At 40.3% G+C, this 17,336-nt stretch overlaps 1 protein-coding gene across 1 annotated transcript in view; it reads right to left on the minus strand.

The window, feature by feature from the left end:
* Positions 1-322: 322 nt before the first annotated feature.
* Positions 323-17,336, minus strand: part of ASTN1 (astrotactin 1) — a 5,143,480-nt gene continuing 5,126,466 nt past the window's right edge. Inside the window, exon 23 of the mRNA XM_044086860.1 lies at positions 323-510. Within this exon, the coding sequence (XP_043942795.1) occupies positions 323-510 (188 nt within the window). The remainder of the gene's footprint in view (positions 511-17,336) is intronic.

Consider the following 17,336-nt stretch of genomic DNA (forward strand, 5'->3'; position numbering starts at 1 on the left):
CCAGCATATGGTTATTTCAGTCTGCAAATGAGACACTGATGTTTATACTTTCGCTTGGGAAATATGTATTCTATAGATCTACACAGGCACACAAGCACACACACACATTTCTGTGGGATTCTCTGTTTGAAAAGAAAACTAAATTTACAGATTAGGAAAAATAGTGCTTAAATATCTTCATTTTTTAAAAATATATCTTTGCTTAGTTCCACACAAGTAAACATATGCAAACGACAAAGACATTTCAGTCCTGATGAACATGAAAGTCACACCAGAACACAGACTTGCTTTTGCTGTGCTCCATCTGAGACACAAAATAAAATCACCTTGGTCCTAGCTCGTCCTCACACCGCCAGGTGAATTCCCCAAAGTTCTGGTAGCGCTGGTTGTAGTGGTAGAGGACTCGGTGTAGACTGGATGACCCAAGGTCCATCAGGGTGTTGTAAGCTGTCTGCTGCTCTTTGCCACTTGTGTAACCATTAAACAGATTATATATCTTTTCAGCTATTTCTGAAATAAACAGAACAGAAAACAGAGTCACAAACTCTATTGATATTGATCAAAATAGAACTGAAAAAGTTTAACATATTCCGTTATTAATCCAGTTTGTGTTTTCAAAAACTGAAATGCATGAATACAAAGAGAGAGAGAGACAGAATGAGGGACAAAGAAAGAGAGAAACAAAAAGAACTGAACCTCATACCCATGCTGAATGAAAGCACTAATTGCAATTTTCCTATAAATATTCAGGTTACTTTTCACTCTTGAATATTTTACATGTTCATTCAGCCCTAGTCGCATCTCCTTGATGACATATTTCTTTAATTCTTTTGACTTGGCAGCACATTACACAAACAAAGCTATCATGAGTGGTATGTTGCATGCAAAGAAATAACCCAAAGCAAGTTTATTTTTTCAGTGTAGCCACAGATGTTATCAAAAAGTAAAACTTTGATAAACTTCATACAATATTCATCCGATCAGACTGCATTTAGGACATCATGCCAGCAAGAATGTCATCTAGGCTGTAGTCTAAGAAAAGACTTTAGATAGAGCACAATAGTGGAAGAACTTTAGGTGTAACTTTTTGTCATCGGGAAAGAAATACTAGGTGGTACACTTAGAAAATCTACTTTGATGTGTGCTTTGCAAAAAAGTATAAAAATGCTTTACTTGTTTTTCCTCTGTTCAGTAAGCCATGGTATAAAGAATAAATAAATAAAATTAAATTGGACCAGTTCTGTATTACAGCTGTCAGTCATGTGTTCTTGTCAGGCATCAAGCAGATAATTAATAACCAGGTGACCTCAGTACGAAGGCTTAATGATTATTTACAGTACTGACTAACATACCTCTCAACTGGCCAGATTTTCAGAGAATGTTCATATTTTTGCCTCATATTTTAGTCTGCTTCTCATAAAAGTTTGTGGATTTCTGACAAATCATTGAGGGCTGTATACACTAAATAATGACAGACATTTGAGTTCAGGCATCATATCATTTAGAAAATGCATGCTGACGCAAAGCTTCTTATTTTGGAAACTTTCTAAGTTTGTACGAGCAATATTTAAACTCTGTCATTGATTCTGTGCTTTTGCTCCTCCCCCAGCATTATGTTTGGCTTTGTTCTTGCGCTAAGCAATTGAGACATACACATCCAGGTTGTAGGTATAGTGGATGCATATCACAATAAATGGGCATCATACTGGGATGAGGTAGTCCCACATATTAGGGACACACCTCTGATCCAGAGAAAGGTACCATTTCACACTATTGGATCATATCACCTGCTACCAAGGGCCAGAGGTATAGGAAGGACATCAGTACTTCAGTATAGGTAGCTACATAAATTACACAGAGAAAGTATGAGATAATGGGCCTTGATCTCCCAATTATTTTAGTCTTTGTACAGATTTATTGCATAAGAGGTTGAGATGTATGCTGAATAGGTTCTATATCATATGTTCAAAGTTTTATAACTTCGAACGTTAAAATATCAAATTTAAATGTTCGAAGTTATAAAATTTCGAACATATGTATAAAAAAAAAAAAAAAAGCCCAAAGCTAATGGCTGTAGGCAGGGGGCAAGCTCCCCTGCACCCCCCACATCCCCCACTCTTTAAATATAGCAACTCCGTGACAGCACTACAGTGCAGTAAGTGAAATCTTCCCTTTACTGCACTATAGTGCGGTCTTGTCTAGGTTCCTTTTGAACAGTGTCATAGAGGTTCTCTGCTTCACATGAATTGGCAGCTTATTCCAAAGACAAGGCAGTCACTGGGAGACAAATCTATCCTTCCAGCATGTCTTATTCAAGTTGCAGGCTATATTTAGGTCGCTGGAATGGGTAGCTCTAGTCCTGTTTAATTTATGGATGTGCAACATATTCATTAGGTTTGGGTTGGAGATTGCTCTGTAAGCCAGGCATGAGCCCCAAGAAGCCTATAAGATATACAGTATAGTTCCAGGAACTTTAATCTGTCTGTGTAAGGCACATGCTAGAGTCCCTTGATATTCTTTGTTAGAAACCTCTGAGGTCTCTCTAGTTGCTGCAGGTACTTTGTATGGTACACGCCAAAAGGGGGGTTATACTCAATTATGGGCCTGATTAGTGATGACTATACAGGGGTTAAAACCTCCTTTGCTCTAGAGATGATGCCTTTGCTAATCAAGTATCCTACATAGAAGATATTCCTTACTACAGTCGACATATGGTGGTCAAAGTTAAGGTTGCAGTCTGCTTGTGATCCCAGATCCCTTACCACTTTGCTGTTGCTTAGGGTATTGTTGTTAATCTGACAGTGTGAAGGGACACTGTTTTTATGGAAGGGAATGATGATGCATTTCTTTGCATTCAGTCTGAGACTGTGACCAAGACACCAATCATTGGTCTGCGTAGGACCCTCCTGAAGTATACTGACATCATTTGGGGATTCAGTAATTGCACCCAGTTTACAGTCATCCACAAACTTTGTCAGTTACAGCCCCTTAGTTTTGGCCTTAACTTCTGAGAAGTATAAACCAAACATTAGGGGATCCATTACTGAGCTTTGTGGGACCCCGCTGGTGACAGGTCTGTGGGTTGATATGGAGTCACCCACTTTGATATTGTGTGACTGGTTTATGAGCCTATTTAGGAACCATCTTAAAACAAAGGGGTTTGCATGCAGTTTGCTAAGTTTTTCAGTAAGGCCTGAGTGTGGGATTGTGTCAAGGGCTTTGCCAAGTTGAGGTATGCTGTGTGCACAGATTTGCCCTCAACAATGCCCTGGTCACATTTTTGAAGAAATTCACCAGATTTAACAGGCAGCACCTGACCTTGACAAAGCCGAATTGGGTCGGATCCAGGGTTTGGAGGTCACCTATGTCTTTATTTATGAGATCCATTATTAGATATTCCATGGCCTTACAGATGAGGCTGGTCAGACTTATGGGTCTATAATTCCCAGGGTATTTTTCTAAGCCACCTTTGTGGAGGGGATAACTGTTGCTGTTCTCCATTCCACAGGAACAAAGCCTCTGGATAGGCTATGATTGAATAGGGTACTTAATGGTAATACTAATTCATGTTTTAGTTTGTTTAGAAGACAGCCTGTCTGATCTCATCAAGGCTTTAATGACCTGCTCTTCGATTATGTAGTGTGTGTGTTGGGGGCAGTTGAGGGCAAGGTTTGTCATAAGTTTGGAGGGAACAGGGGAGAGAAATGTTTGCCAAATCTGTCAGCTAGCAAGTTTGCTGTCTCTACAGAATCAGTGTGTGTGCTACTGTTAGTCACTAGTTCAGCACATGCTTAGGTCCTACCTTTTAGGCTATGTACATAGCTATAAAAGGCCTTATGGTTATATCCTTGGATGAGACTGCTAGGTTTTTCTCAAAGTTACCCTTAGAGGATTTGACATGTTGTCTTATTTACCTGTTCAGGTGGAGGAGGATGCTTTTCCATTGTTGGGTTTTTTTTAGACAGCAACTTTTTGCATTTGTTGTAAGTTTGTTGATGCTGTATGTCCACCACGGTGGCTTATTTTTACTTGGCGGTCTGGCTTTGATTCTCTCTGGAACTGCCGAGTCTATACATGTATATAAGTGATTGTGCAGGGCTTCAGTGTAAGCTTTGGTGAAGTTACCACTTCCAGCTGAGGCTGAGGCTTGAAATGCAGTTAGGCGAAAGGCAACACATTCTGGCTGGGTCTATAAATGCCTTCGGGCAGACAGCCTAGTACCTACCTAAGAATCGAGGAACCTGTACCTATCCCTAGTTGGGTATGGTTTGCCTTGGTGAAGTTTTTTAGTCTGACTTTACCCTTTGTGAGTTCTGGTGTTAGCGCCAGTTTGAAAACAACTGATTTGTGGTGAGATTTAACTAATGAGGGTCTGACAGCTGCGGTAGTGCATCTGTTTGCCATGTTAGTGAGGACCAGATCTGGTATATTTGTTCCTCTTGTTGGGGTTTGAACAATTTGTTCCAGGGCATTTGAGTGAACAAAGTCATGGAACATCTGCACATGTGAGTTAGGGCTACAGTAGATTTTCCAGTTGATGGTGGGATACTTGAAATCCCACATGACCAGAGTGTATGGCAATATTTGGATTGACTCTAATTTGGTCAAGTAGGCCTTGTGTGCATCATGATTCATGGAAGGGGATCTATAACTAGTTATGACTTGAATGGGTGGTCTTACCCACAGTAATCTGAACTTGAAGTAACTCCATGTGGTTGTCCAGTCTAACTATTCAGGATGTGAGTTTATCTCGAATACCGAGAGAAACACCACCTCCTTTGGTTCTCACACATCCATCTCTGAAGGTGTGGAAGGCATTGTAGCCTTGCAAGGCTGGGTACTCTCTGAAGCCTTGATTAGGGTTTCTGTGACTGCACAGACATCCACATCTTCTAGTAAAAGAAGTGCTTTCAGGGTGTATAGTTTTTGGTTTAAGCTATTAGCATTTAGCAGCATAACCATTATTTTGTTATGATTGGCAATTTTCATATCAGCAATTTTGTTTTTGAGACCTTTCCTAAAAAAAGTCATGATGGGGAGGCAACAGCCTCTGCCTGCAGCTCAAAGCTTAGTGGTCCCAGGTGCAAACCATCTTTGGCAAAGGTGCGAGGTTTGTTGACCATGTCATCCCAGGCTGAAAGAAACTATCACTTTTGAATGACACCAAAAACTTTGTCAATTATTGAAATTAATCATTTTTTTATTTATACTGTGACATCATTTTAGGTGAGGAAAATATGCTTCTCAGGGCTAGGGATATACCTGCCTGGGACACATACTCTGAGAGCTCAGTCATGTCTTTCTTCATATAGTCCAGTGAGGTATGGCTCAGGTCTTTCACTCCAACATGAACTGTGATGGTGTCATAATGGTACTTGTTGCTGAAAGACCTGAGTGCATGTGTGATCTGATGAATGCTGGCATTGGACAGGCAGCTGAACAAAACTTTCTCCTTATCTAACCTGGTGAGCAGGACATCAGTGTGTCTCACTAGGGAGTTTCCAATGACAAGAAAATTTGTTTTTTGAATGCTACGCCTTAAGGGCTTGATAAGTGAGACAGTGGTGTTGCTAAGTGTCTTGGGTGCTGTGGAAACTGTGACAGTTGTAGCTGTGTTGTGTTTTGGTAAGTTTTTTGAGAAAACCTCCGCGTATACAGATTTATGTGTTGGATGCATACTATGTGTATGAGCAGTGGTACTAGGTACCTGAGTAGTGGTGGTAATTGAGTTGACAACCTCTTCTGTGTTATTGTCTCAAGTGTGAGAGAGCAGGGATTCAAGATTCTTGCTGTAGATATATCTCTTGCACTCTGTACTAGACTGAGTTATTAGTAGAGGGTTGTCAGTGTACATGAGGCAGTTGCTACACTGCCTCAGGAGACTCAAGTCTACCAGGCTGACAGGAGAAACAGGGGTACTCCAACTGCCCATAATGCTAGGTTTGAAGAACTGTTAACACAAATGGGGTGCTTTCAGGATTGATCTAGGAGGTGCTCTGTTAGTGGGCATTTCTGGCTGGTGCTTTAATAGGTCATAGGTCACTAGCAATACTTCTTAGACCAGAAATGTACTAAAGATGAGGAGTACACTAATGTACTATGGCTGTATCTAAGGGGAAAAATGTCAAAATTATAAGTCCAACTATGGCACACAATTGTGCAGCAGTGTGCAGTGCCGGGCAATGTGCAAACAAGCTAAAACCCACTCAAATGCAGACCTTAAATACCAGAAGCTAAAAACTAAAAAAAATAAAACTTTTAAAAAACTCAAAAGAACCAACGAGGGTGCTTACCCCAAGCTCTAGACCAATCATCATTCAACAGACAGGATGCAGTCAGCATACGTCTCTCACAAGGGTGCAGAAGAGCCCCTTTTATTGATCAAAGATGGCTTGGAAAATGTGGTCAGAATACAATAGCCACTACAAACAGATCCAGACACAGCAAACCTGAATCTAGACTATGCTACAGCTACTAGCTAAACTAATTTAGGCAGTAAGCACTAAAAAAATGCTTTAAACAGCAGAAAACAGCAGTGAGACACTAAATCATGTTTTAAGCAGCAAGAAGACATGAAAGAATTTTTCAACAGCAAACAATTTGGTATTTAAAACACTGCTTGGCAGGAAAACAGAACAAACAGAACAGATACTTTGCAAGCAGTAATAATTACTTTCCAAACAGTGAAAATAGCAAAAAAACTGCAAACAGTGAAAACAGCAACAACATATGATTTTAACAGGCACAATAAGGCAGACAAATACAGTACATTTTTTTGAGATTGCTAGTTTTTTCTCAAAGTTACCCTTAGACGATTTGACATGTTGTCTTATTTACCGGCTGAGCAGGATGCTTTTCAATTTAGTTTACAGTATCAAAACACAATATTAAATAGGCAGAGTACAATAAAAGTGCAGTAAATAGTATAATGAAGCAAAAACAGGCAACTTATGGTGTTTGGGAAGCTCAGAAGCCTCTAGTCTTCTGGTATCTCAGCTCAGAGTTGTGACTGGTAGCCTACCCCAGTTCAGCTTGGTATAAATAAGTAAAAACCTGCTTAAATATCAGACGTTAAAACTTAAAAAAAAAAAAAAAATCAAAAGAACCAATGTAAATGCTTACTCAAAGCCCTAGACCAATCACCTTCACCAGACAGGTTACAATCAGCACATTTCTCTCACAAAGGTGCAGAAGGGCCCCTTCCAATCAGAGATGGGTTAGAAAATGTGCTCATAATACAACAGCCACTACAAACAAATCCAGACGCAGCAAACCTGAATCTGGACTATGCTACAGTTACTAGCCATACTAATTTAGGTGGGGAAAATCTAAAAAAAATGTTTTAAACAACTGAAAGACAGCAGTGAGACAACAAACAATGTTTTAAACAGCTGAAAAACAGCAACACACTAAAGAATGTTTTAAAGAGCAAACAAATTGGCTATTTAAAACACTATTTGATAGGAAAACAGAAAAAAAACAGAACATCTGCTTTGCACACAGTGATCATGGCCAGCCCTCCTCTGTCTATTAATGAGCCCTAATGCTCATTAACAATGAATGCAGCCATGAAAGTGGGTACAATGAGCATGTCATTAAAGATCCTCATTATGGCCACAACAGCTACCTTCAAGAAGATTGTGCAAGACATTGGTGTGGCTGCAGGGAAGTACAAGTAACAGTAGAGCTCATATGGTGAAAATGAACCTCAAAGCACTCTGCACAATCCCACTTGCACAGCTGTGGCATGAGAAAGAAGGTGTGACCACAATACATGGTGATGAGGCTTGTGTACTGATCTGTTTTTAACACAATGATGCATATATGTAGAGAAGTTAACTTGTGGAAGGTAGTAAGGAAAGTATGATTAAGGATGGACGATAGTGGAGGAATTAATGTTACAGAGATATGCAAGCAACACAGACAAGACTGCAAATGGAGGTGTTGGCACAATCGTGGATATGGCAGATAATGGAGAAGAGGGTATGCAAATGTCACAAAGTAAGTACCCAGCTGTAACAATGATGTGCATATATAGCTCTATATAGCATGTACCCATAACCTGCCTCAATTACTGTGTACAAAGTACTTTGTTTTTATAGGTTGAGCAATAGAAGGACTGAGGTAAGCAGACTTAGGGCAATACAAGCAGTTGATGATCACACACTTCCTGAGAGAAAGAAAAAAAGACAAAAAGCATACAGCCCTGAGGGGACGTGAGCCCACTGCCTTCCCCATACTATGCAAAGCGCTGCATAAACAGGCTGAGCTACAGAAGCAATGAACCTAAATCTGACTGTAAAACACATAGGAGGTGACTGTTCCACACTTGCAGACTAAATGAATATGAGAGACAAAATGCACTACCCTGAGAGGACATGAACTCACAGCCCTTCTAATGTACACTGTGCAATGCATATCATATACAGGCTGAGCTACAGACTAAGTCACTAAAGTTGCCAGCTTTATACTATGTTGTACGAGCGCACTGCAGTGCACTGATGGTCAGCTCAAGTGCCTGCATGATGTCAGCTGAAGCAGATATACATAGTACATGATACTGGTTGTACTTATTCGTCACTGCACAATGAGCAGTACCAGTCCCCATTGGCTGCACATGGGCATCAACAGTTCTCTTTGTAACTTATCGTGCACAGTACAGTCACAAAAGATAAGTGAACTAAAAGTTGTACATGGCACTGTGTAATGTGTGCTTATTTATTTTTTGACTAGCTAAAAGTTTGGGCATAGCAGTATAGGAAAGAGTTGAAAATAGGAGGCGAGTAGAACAAAAGGTAATAAATTAAGGAATGAGCAGGATAGAGGTGGAGAAGGAGGGGTATTTTTTTTGAGACAATACACTTCTTTTTTTCATTCAGGAAGAGAAGGAAAGGTGGGAATGGAATGAAGGTGAGTGCGTTGTTTTAGCTAGCAGGGGAAGACAGGATTGTGTTTCCCCATATCACTGCAATGACAATGGCACTGTTCCCCCATGGATGGGATGGGGTGGTAACAAAATGAGGGTGAGGGGACACATTGATGAAGAAGACATAAGATAAACAGTGGGAAGACAATTGTGAGAGGTGGGCTGAGCAATCACCTGGTCTGGGCATGGCACAACAAGGAGGAAGAAATTAAGGAAAACATCAGTTTGGGGACAGGATGGGGTGTTTGCTGCTGCACTATCTGCCACCAAAGACCCTGGAGGAGATTACGTGCTACCCTTATTACCATCACCACTGGGCCATGTCTGAGAAGGTGGAGACTGTGCTGGACAGGGACATGATACAATGGATCACCAGAAGAGGTTTGTAATTTGGCTGATTCAGGCATCCATCCCCCTTGTCGATAATCTTCCACACAATATCTGTCAGCTGACAATGAATGACAAGGTTGTCACCTCCACTGGCACTATTACTGACAGGTACAACTGTGGTACAAGTATGGCAGAAGGTGTGGGTGTGACTGAGGCAGGCTAGCACCCTGGTGTGGGAGGTGGAGGTGGAGGTGGAGATGGTGGTGGTGTTATGGTTTCTGCCACACAAGGGAAGTTTATAGCCCTGCCAGAAGCATTGGTGCAGCTCATGATGCCTCCCCTCCCCCGTAAATTAAATATACCATCTCCAAGTTTGCACTACGGTGGGGGAAAAAGTTAATTTCCTAACCCCACAGTGTGTGGGACATTATTTATAGTTGTTTTGTAGTGTTGAATGTTTTGAGATTCAATGATATGAGTTTTAGATGTTTTGAATTTCCGATCATTTGGTCTCGCTGCTCTGAATTTAGATGTTATGAGCTTTCAATCATATGAAGTGGAATCATATATATATATATATATATATATATATATATATATATATATATATCATGTGTCTACTTCAAAACATCTAAAACCCATAACATCTAATTTCATAACATCGAGACCAGAACATCTAAATCCCAAAACATCTAAAAAGTTAATTTCTTAACCCCACTGAAGTGCAACCTCGGAGTTGGTATATTTAATTTACGTGGGAATGGGGGGGGGTTAAAGTCCCCCACTTGGGGGGTGCAGGGGGGATTGCCCCCCTGCATAAACTTAGTAAACAGTGTGTGGGACATTATTTATAGTTGCTTTGTAGTTTTCAATGTTTTGAGATTTGATGTTATGAGTTTTAGATTTTCGATCATTTGGTCTCGCTGTTTTGAATTTAGATGTTATGAGCTTTCGATCATATGAAGTGGAACTATAGATATATCTATATATATATATATATATATATATCTATATATATATATATATATATATATATATATATATATATATATATATATGATGGGTCGACTTCAAAACATCTAAAACACATAACATCTAATTTCATAACATTGAGACCAGAACATCTAAATCCCAAAACATGTAAAACCCATAATATCTAATTTCATAACCTCGAGACCAGAACATCTAAAACTCAAAACATATAAAACATTGAATTTCATAACATAGAAAATGTGCATCACAACATTGAACACTACAAATCACATAAAAATAACATACCCTCCACATATAACACCAGCAAACTACCAAACACACTTTTTACTACGTTTCTGCAGGGAAGCAAGCACTCCTGCACCCCCATGTGGGGGGGCTCCACCCCAACACCCCTTGTAAATTAAATATACCAACTCCGAGATCACACTACAGTTGGGAAAAGTTAATTTCCTAACCCCACTGTATCACAATCACCATAAAGAATGCGCACATAATGTCTATATCACTTACTTGTATGCCCTAAAAAACACATACAGAATGGCAAAGTAAACACCATATAAAGAGTATTAATTCCTACACTATATAAATAATACTTACATAGCCAAACTGGAAGCAAAGCTCTCTTCACCCAAGACTGGACTAGACAGACAAGAGGAGAAGGTAACACTTGCACCACACTACAGTCATCACATAGTCCCTCAAAACCAACACCACCAAAACACACACATAGAAACACAAAACACACACCTACATTCATGGAGGCTCTCAATAAAAATCTGCTCAAGCAATAGAGAACACCAAAGCAGAAATACAAACAACCTCCACTTCCCCAACATAACCCATATGACATATAGCCCACAAACTCAGTGTACCACTCATAAACACAAAAAGACAGTGAAACTTGCAGATATTCTCCTTTTCCAAAACTTTATTCCGTAAGTGCTTTCGTTAGGACTAGTATCCAAACTTCCTCAGACAAAGTTACACAAGCAATCAATGACTTATATATTTATACAGTTAATAAATAAAACAATAAAACAATTATATAAAAAGACCAATTGAATAATTAAATAAACAGCTCAATTCCTTTCCTCCTATGGAAAACTATTTACTTTATATTTCCATGTATAATTCATGATTTTGTTGCTAAGCGCCTAAACACTAAATTAGTTTGTTGGTGTCTTTCGGCTTTTCCCGGTTAGGGGTCGCAACAGTGGAACTCCGGTCCACTAATGATTGGCAGTAGATTTTTACGTGCCGAGTTGTCGGCCCTGACGTACAACCTTCATCGAAGGTACGCCCATTCATGCATGTCTCCACACAGAAGACGGTCTAGCTGAGAATCGAACAGGACAACTTCTTACTGTGAGGTGACAACGCTACCGCAGCACCACCACACTAAATTAGTGACTTGAATTAATATAAAATACAAATGTGTTAAGTAAAACAATATATATAAAAATATATATGTGATATAATTAAGTAAATGAAATGCCTGAGGCTATATTTTGTGTTAAAAAAAAACATGCTCTACCTAACTGTTTAAGTTTCAAAATACATTTAATGGAAGCATATTCATTAAGGCCAGGGTGTGTGTGTGTGCAAAGATTCTAATTTGCCACAATTCCTTTTCTTCTAACCTTAATGCCCATGGCCCTCCTCTTTTGTTATATAGTTCCTGGTGCACAATGGCAAATAAAAATTTGTGAGTGGGGTGTTGCAATGTGTGCCTAGCCAAAGCATTTGTGGTGGTACCTTTACTTATATGATACGTATGTTCGTATATGCGTTGGCGCAATGTCCTTTCTGTCTTTCCCATATAAAAGGATTGGCATTGTTGGCATATAGCAGCATAAACAATGCCCTTTGACTCACAATTGAATTTACCTAATATATTGCATTCAACATCTCTAATGGTTATTTTAGTGCCCACATGAATATGCTGACACTGATGGCAGTGGCCACATTTGTATATACCCATATTCTTTTTTGTAATTCTACTTGGAAGTTCTAGGATGTCCTTTAGATTTTGGCCATGCCGATAAATAATGTGTGGCAATTTTTCAAACTTTTTGTTAATGTGTCTATCTTCTGCCAACAGTTCCCAATTCTTATAAATAATGTTTGAAACAATTTTTGCATCCTTTGAAAAAGTTGTAATAAATGTGGGACCACCCATGTCTAATATGCCTTTAGTATGGGAATTCATTTGTGCATGACTATTTCTGTCACCATCCGACTCATGAATAAAATCATGATATCCATTAAACAGGATAGGTCTAAAATGTCCCAGGTTTCTCTTATTGACCACTTCTTGCCTTGTTTTGTCAAATAATCTGGGTGGATAACCTCTACTGCTAAACATGGATCTAAGTAAACTACATTCTACTTGGAAGTCATCTTCGAAAGGAATCATCCTTGATGCCCTGACCAATTGGCCTTTCATAACCACCTTCTTTTGATGGAAGGGGTGGCTGCTAGAAAAATGCAAGAAGGTATTGGAATATGTGTGTTTCCTATATATAGTTGTTCTAAATCTGTTATGGGCTCTATCTTTTAATATGTACACATCCAAATAGTTGATAGCTTCTGTTTCAAACTGAAAGGTAAAATCCAAGAAGTTAGTAAAACATTTAATCTCTTCTATGAAATTGGAACTGTGGTGTCATCGCCTTTCCAGATGAAAAACATGTCATCCTGGTATGTAGTATACCAGGCAGCATGTTGTTGGAACAAATCCTTTTTAAATAAAAATTCATGTTCCCAATATGCTAAAACACAATTGGCTAAGCTACCATCACAGGGTGCACTCATGGCAACACCTGTAGTTTGTTTATATGCTTGACCATCAAATAACATGAAACTGTTTTGGAGAGCTAGTTGTAAAAGTATTTCCAAGACATGTATTTCATCATTATCCATGCCTTTGGTATACAACAGATGCCTAACCCAATCTATGCCTTGATCTTGTGGGATAACAGTGCATAAATCTTTTATATCATCTGTTAAAAAATTGTGATTGGCATTAAATTCTAGTTTATTTATGCCTTCTAAGAATCCCCATGAATCTGGGCAAATATGTTCTTCCCCTTTTATGATTGGTTTTAGTTTTCCATCAACATATTTGGCACAAGCATATACAATAGAGCCTTTTCCGTCAACTATAAGTCTAAAAGGTGGATCAGAGACTTTCTTGTGTACTTTAGGACACCCAAAAATGACCGGTGTCTTTGGTGCTGCCATGGTTAAATAGTGAAGTGTATCCAGATTGATACTACCTTCCAAAAACAGATCATTAATATGGTTGTAAATTTGCTTATATGCAATGTTAATTTCATTGGTACTAATCAACTCATAACAGTCATCTTCCAAGACGCCATGCCACTTAACCACAGCCCATAAGGCATAACAACATACCCAACACTCTAGTCATAGGTGACTCTATAGTCAGGCACACTGATGTTACACTCACCAGGCTAAACAAGGAGAAAGTTACTGTCAGCTGCCTGTCGGGTGCCAGGATCTGCCACATAACTCATGCACTCAGGTCACTCCACAAGTACAAATATGACTCTGTCATTGTCCATGTTGGTATGAATGATCTGAGACATACCTCCCTGGACTAAATGAAAAAAGACATGGAGGAGCTCTCCAATCTTGTAGCCCAGCCAGGTATGACACTAGCCCTGAGTAACATCCTGCCATCACCCAGAATGATACCACAGTACAAGGACAAAATGGTTGACTTCAACAACTGGCTAAGCTTCTGGTGCCATTCTAAGGGGATCCAGTATCTGTCTGCCTGGGATGACTTGATGGACAGACCGCGATGCTTTGCCACAGATGGCCTGCACCTGTTACCCTTGGGATTCCAGATATTAGCTAAAATGACTGACTTCAACAATTGGCTAAGCTTCTGGTGCCATTCTAAGGGGATCCAGTATCTGTCTACATGGGATGACATGACTAACAGACCACGATGCTTTGCCAGAGATGGCCTGCACCTGTTGCCCTTGGGATTCCAGATACTGGCTAAGGTTCTTGCTACTCCTATAGTGCCTTTTTTAGGCAAGGTTCAAATGACAAATTCACCACCTTAACAGGTACAAGCAAGCAAAATCTGAGGGTAATGCTACTCAATACTAGAAGTCTAAACCTCAAAATGCATTCACTCGAGGCACTCCTTAAAGTGGAGAACATCGATATCTGTGCAGTGACAGAGACCTGGTTCAAGACTCCAGAGAGCACCCCTGCATTACCAGGCTATAATTCATACCACACCTTTTGGCCACCTAACCTGGACCAAAATACTAAAGGTGGAGGCGTGTCCATATTCATTAAGGATATTCTCACCTCCAGGCTAGTTGCTCAGCATAATGCATCCAAGATTATCCAAGTGCAACTAACTCTGGGCAAGACCGCAATCCAAATTGTAACTTGGTACAGATCCCCCACCTTGCCCCAGGATTCCCACTCCTCATTTCTTCATACAATGGAAAATAATAGGGTACAACCCAACACCCTAATAAAGGGCAATTTCAACTACCCCACCATTAACTGGGAAAACTATTCATGTGCCAACTCTTTTGCTCAGCGTTTTCTGGAATTTATAAATTCCAATGCCTTGGATCAGCTTATCCACACCCCCACCAGGGGCATCAATATTCTAGACCTGGTCATTACCAACATGGGCGACTGATGTTCACACCAGAGTTCAATCCCTTGTTGGTCAGATATGACCACAAGCTAATCACCCTAGACATCCACATCCTGCCCCCACCTCCCATTAGGGAAACCACCGTAAAAATTTCTCCAAAGCCAACTTCATGCTTCTTAAGACAGAAGTGGCAATCTTCATGACACCCATGCAGATGGACAATAGAGGTACAACTACTGAATCCTACACAAATGCACTTTATAAGCACTTACACAAGTGCATGGATCATGCTATCCCTAACAGAACCAAGATGCTATCCCCCAAAAAAAGGAAGCCAAACTGGTGGTCCCCTGCCATAAACAAACTGTACAACAGAAGAAAGAAACTGTTGCAAAAAAGAGTAAAATCCCATGATTGGAGGAACTCCCTGGTCAGCCTCAGTAAAAAGCTGATATCCCTCATAAAATCCCCTAAAGCTAGTTACGAAAAGAAAATTGCAGCTGATTTTAAAGACAGCCACAAAGCATTCTATAGCTATGTCAAGAATCTCAATGGCAACACTCAGATCTGCTCTGAGGTACAGCACAATGGCACTAAATATACAGAACCAACTGATATTGCCAACATCCTGGCAGATAGGTTCAGTGCTAACTTTACCCCCCTCTCACCCCCTAAAGGGCCCATCTCTATACCGGAAGACTGCAAAGTTCCTGAATCATGGCTGCACAGGTAAAAACCACACTCTCCAAAGCCAAGAATGCAGCATCCATGAGACCTGACAACATCCCAGGCTGCCTTCTACACGAACTGCATAATGAACTGGCACCCCACCTAAGCACCATGTTCAATCATAGCCTCACCTCAGGCTTTGTGCTCACTGAATGGTGCACAGCAATGGTTATCCCACTCCACAAAGGGGGAGCCACCATGGACCCCAGGAACTACCGCCCCGTTAGCCTAAAGAGCCTGGTCTGGAAGGCCACGGAACATATCATCATGGATCTTATACACAAAGAAATTGGTAATCTCCAAACTCTGGACCCCACCCAGTTCAGGTTTGTGAAAGGCAGATCATGTCTCCTAAACCTGATAGACTTCTTTGAAGCAGTCACCAAAGCCGTAGACAAGGGTAAGGTGGTTCACACAGCGTATCTAGATCTCGCCAAGGCTTTTGACACCATCCCCCACCCTGGAATTATAGATAAACTCACTAAACTAGGTATAAATCCCTATGTCACAAGATGGGTTGCCAACTGGCACACTGACAGAACCCACACTGTGAAAGTAGTGGACTCCAAATCTGACTTCAGACCAGTGACAAGTGGAGTACCACAGGGTTCAGTCATGGGTCCTCTCCTGTTTGGTATCTACTTTTCTGAAGTACAGCCTAACACAGAAGTTCTTTGGCTAATGAAGTTCACAGATGACTGCAAACTAGGAGCCATAACTGAAACTCCTAACGATGTGGACATCCTACAAAAGGGACTCACTGAGACAGATGCCTGGTGTCAAAGCCATGGCCTCAAGCTCAATGCCAGAAAATGCATTGTCATCCCCTTTGGTAAAAACTCTGTACCCATGAGCTACCACATAGTTGCCAGTCTACTTAACACCAAAAGTTTGATAAGAGACCTTGAGACACAGGTGGACAGTAGTCTCTCCTTTGATAATCACATTGCCACAGTAGTCAGTAAATCCTTCTACATGGCACACATCATCACAAAAGGCTTCTCATCCAGGAAAAAAAGAGGTCATTGTTCCCCTCTACTTGTCACTCATTAGACCTATTATAGAGTACAATGCCCCTTTTGGTATGTACCTCACAAGACATCTACAACAACTGGCAAGGCCACAGAAATACCTCACAAAGAGGATTACTGGCCTCAAACAGATGCCCTACACAGACAGTCTCAAAAAACTCTAGCTTTACTCCGTCGCATATCACCTACTCAGAGGTGATCTCTGCCAAAGCTATGTCAAACCCAGAGCTGTTGGACAAGCTTCACTTAAAGAAATCCCAATCACTCTGTGCTACACACTCTAGGGACCTAAACCTTGTCAATACAATAAATAGAACATGCTGGAGGAATAGATTTCTGTCCCAGAGACTTCCCATACTCTGGAACAAGCTACCTATCTATATCAAACAAAGCTCCTCATTAGCACTCTTCAAGAAAAATCTTGATGATTGGATGGGAAATAGGAAATTAACCCCGGGGATCACCTCTGTGGCTCTGCTCGACAGGAACAAAAGAAAATAACTTTCTTGGGTGGCGAAAACCAGGGTACCTTTTTGACTAGGCTTATATAGGCCCTAGGGCCTATAGCCTAGTACCTATTGATGAACCTATGAAATATAGAAATGAAAATTACAACATCTCATAGTAATACCATAAGATTAACAGATTAAACTATGTTATGAAATTCAGT

Source organism: Protopterus annectens, chromosome 10.part0, assembly GCF_019279795.1.
Source record: "Protopterus annectens isolate FY-2018-M chromosome 10.part0, PAN1.0, whole genome shotgun sequence".
Lineage (NCBI taxonomy): Eukaryota > Metazoa > Chordata > Ceratodontiformes > Protopteridae > Protopterus > Protopterus annectens.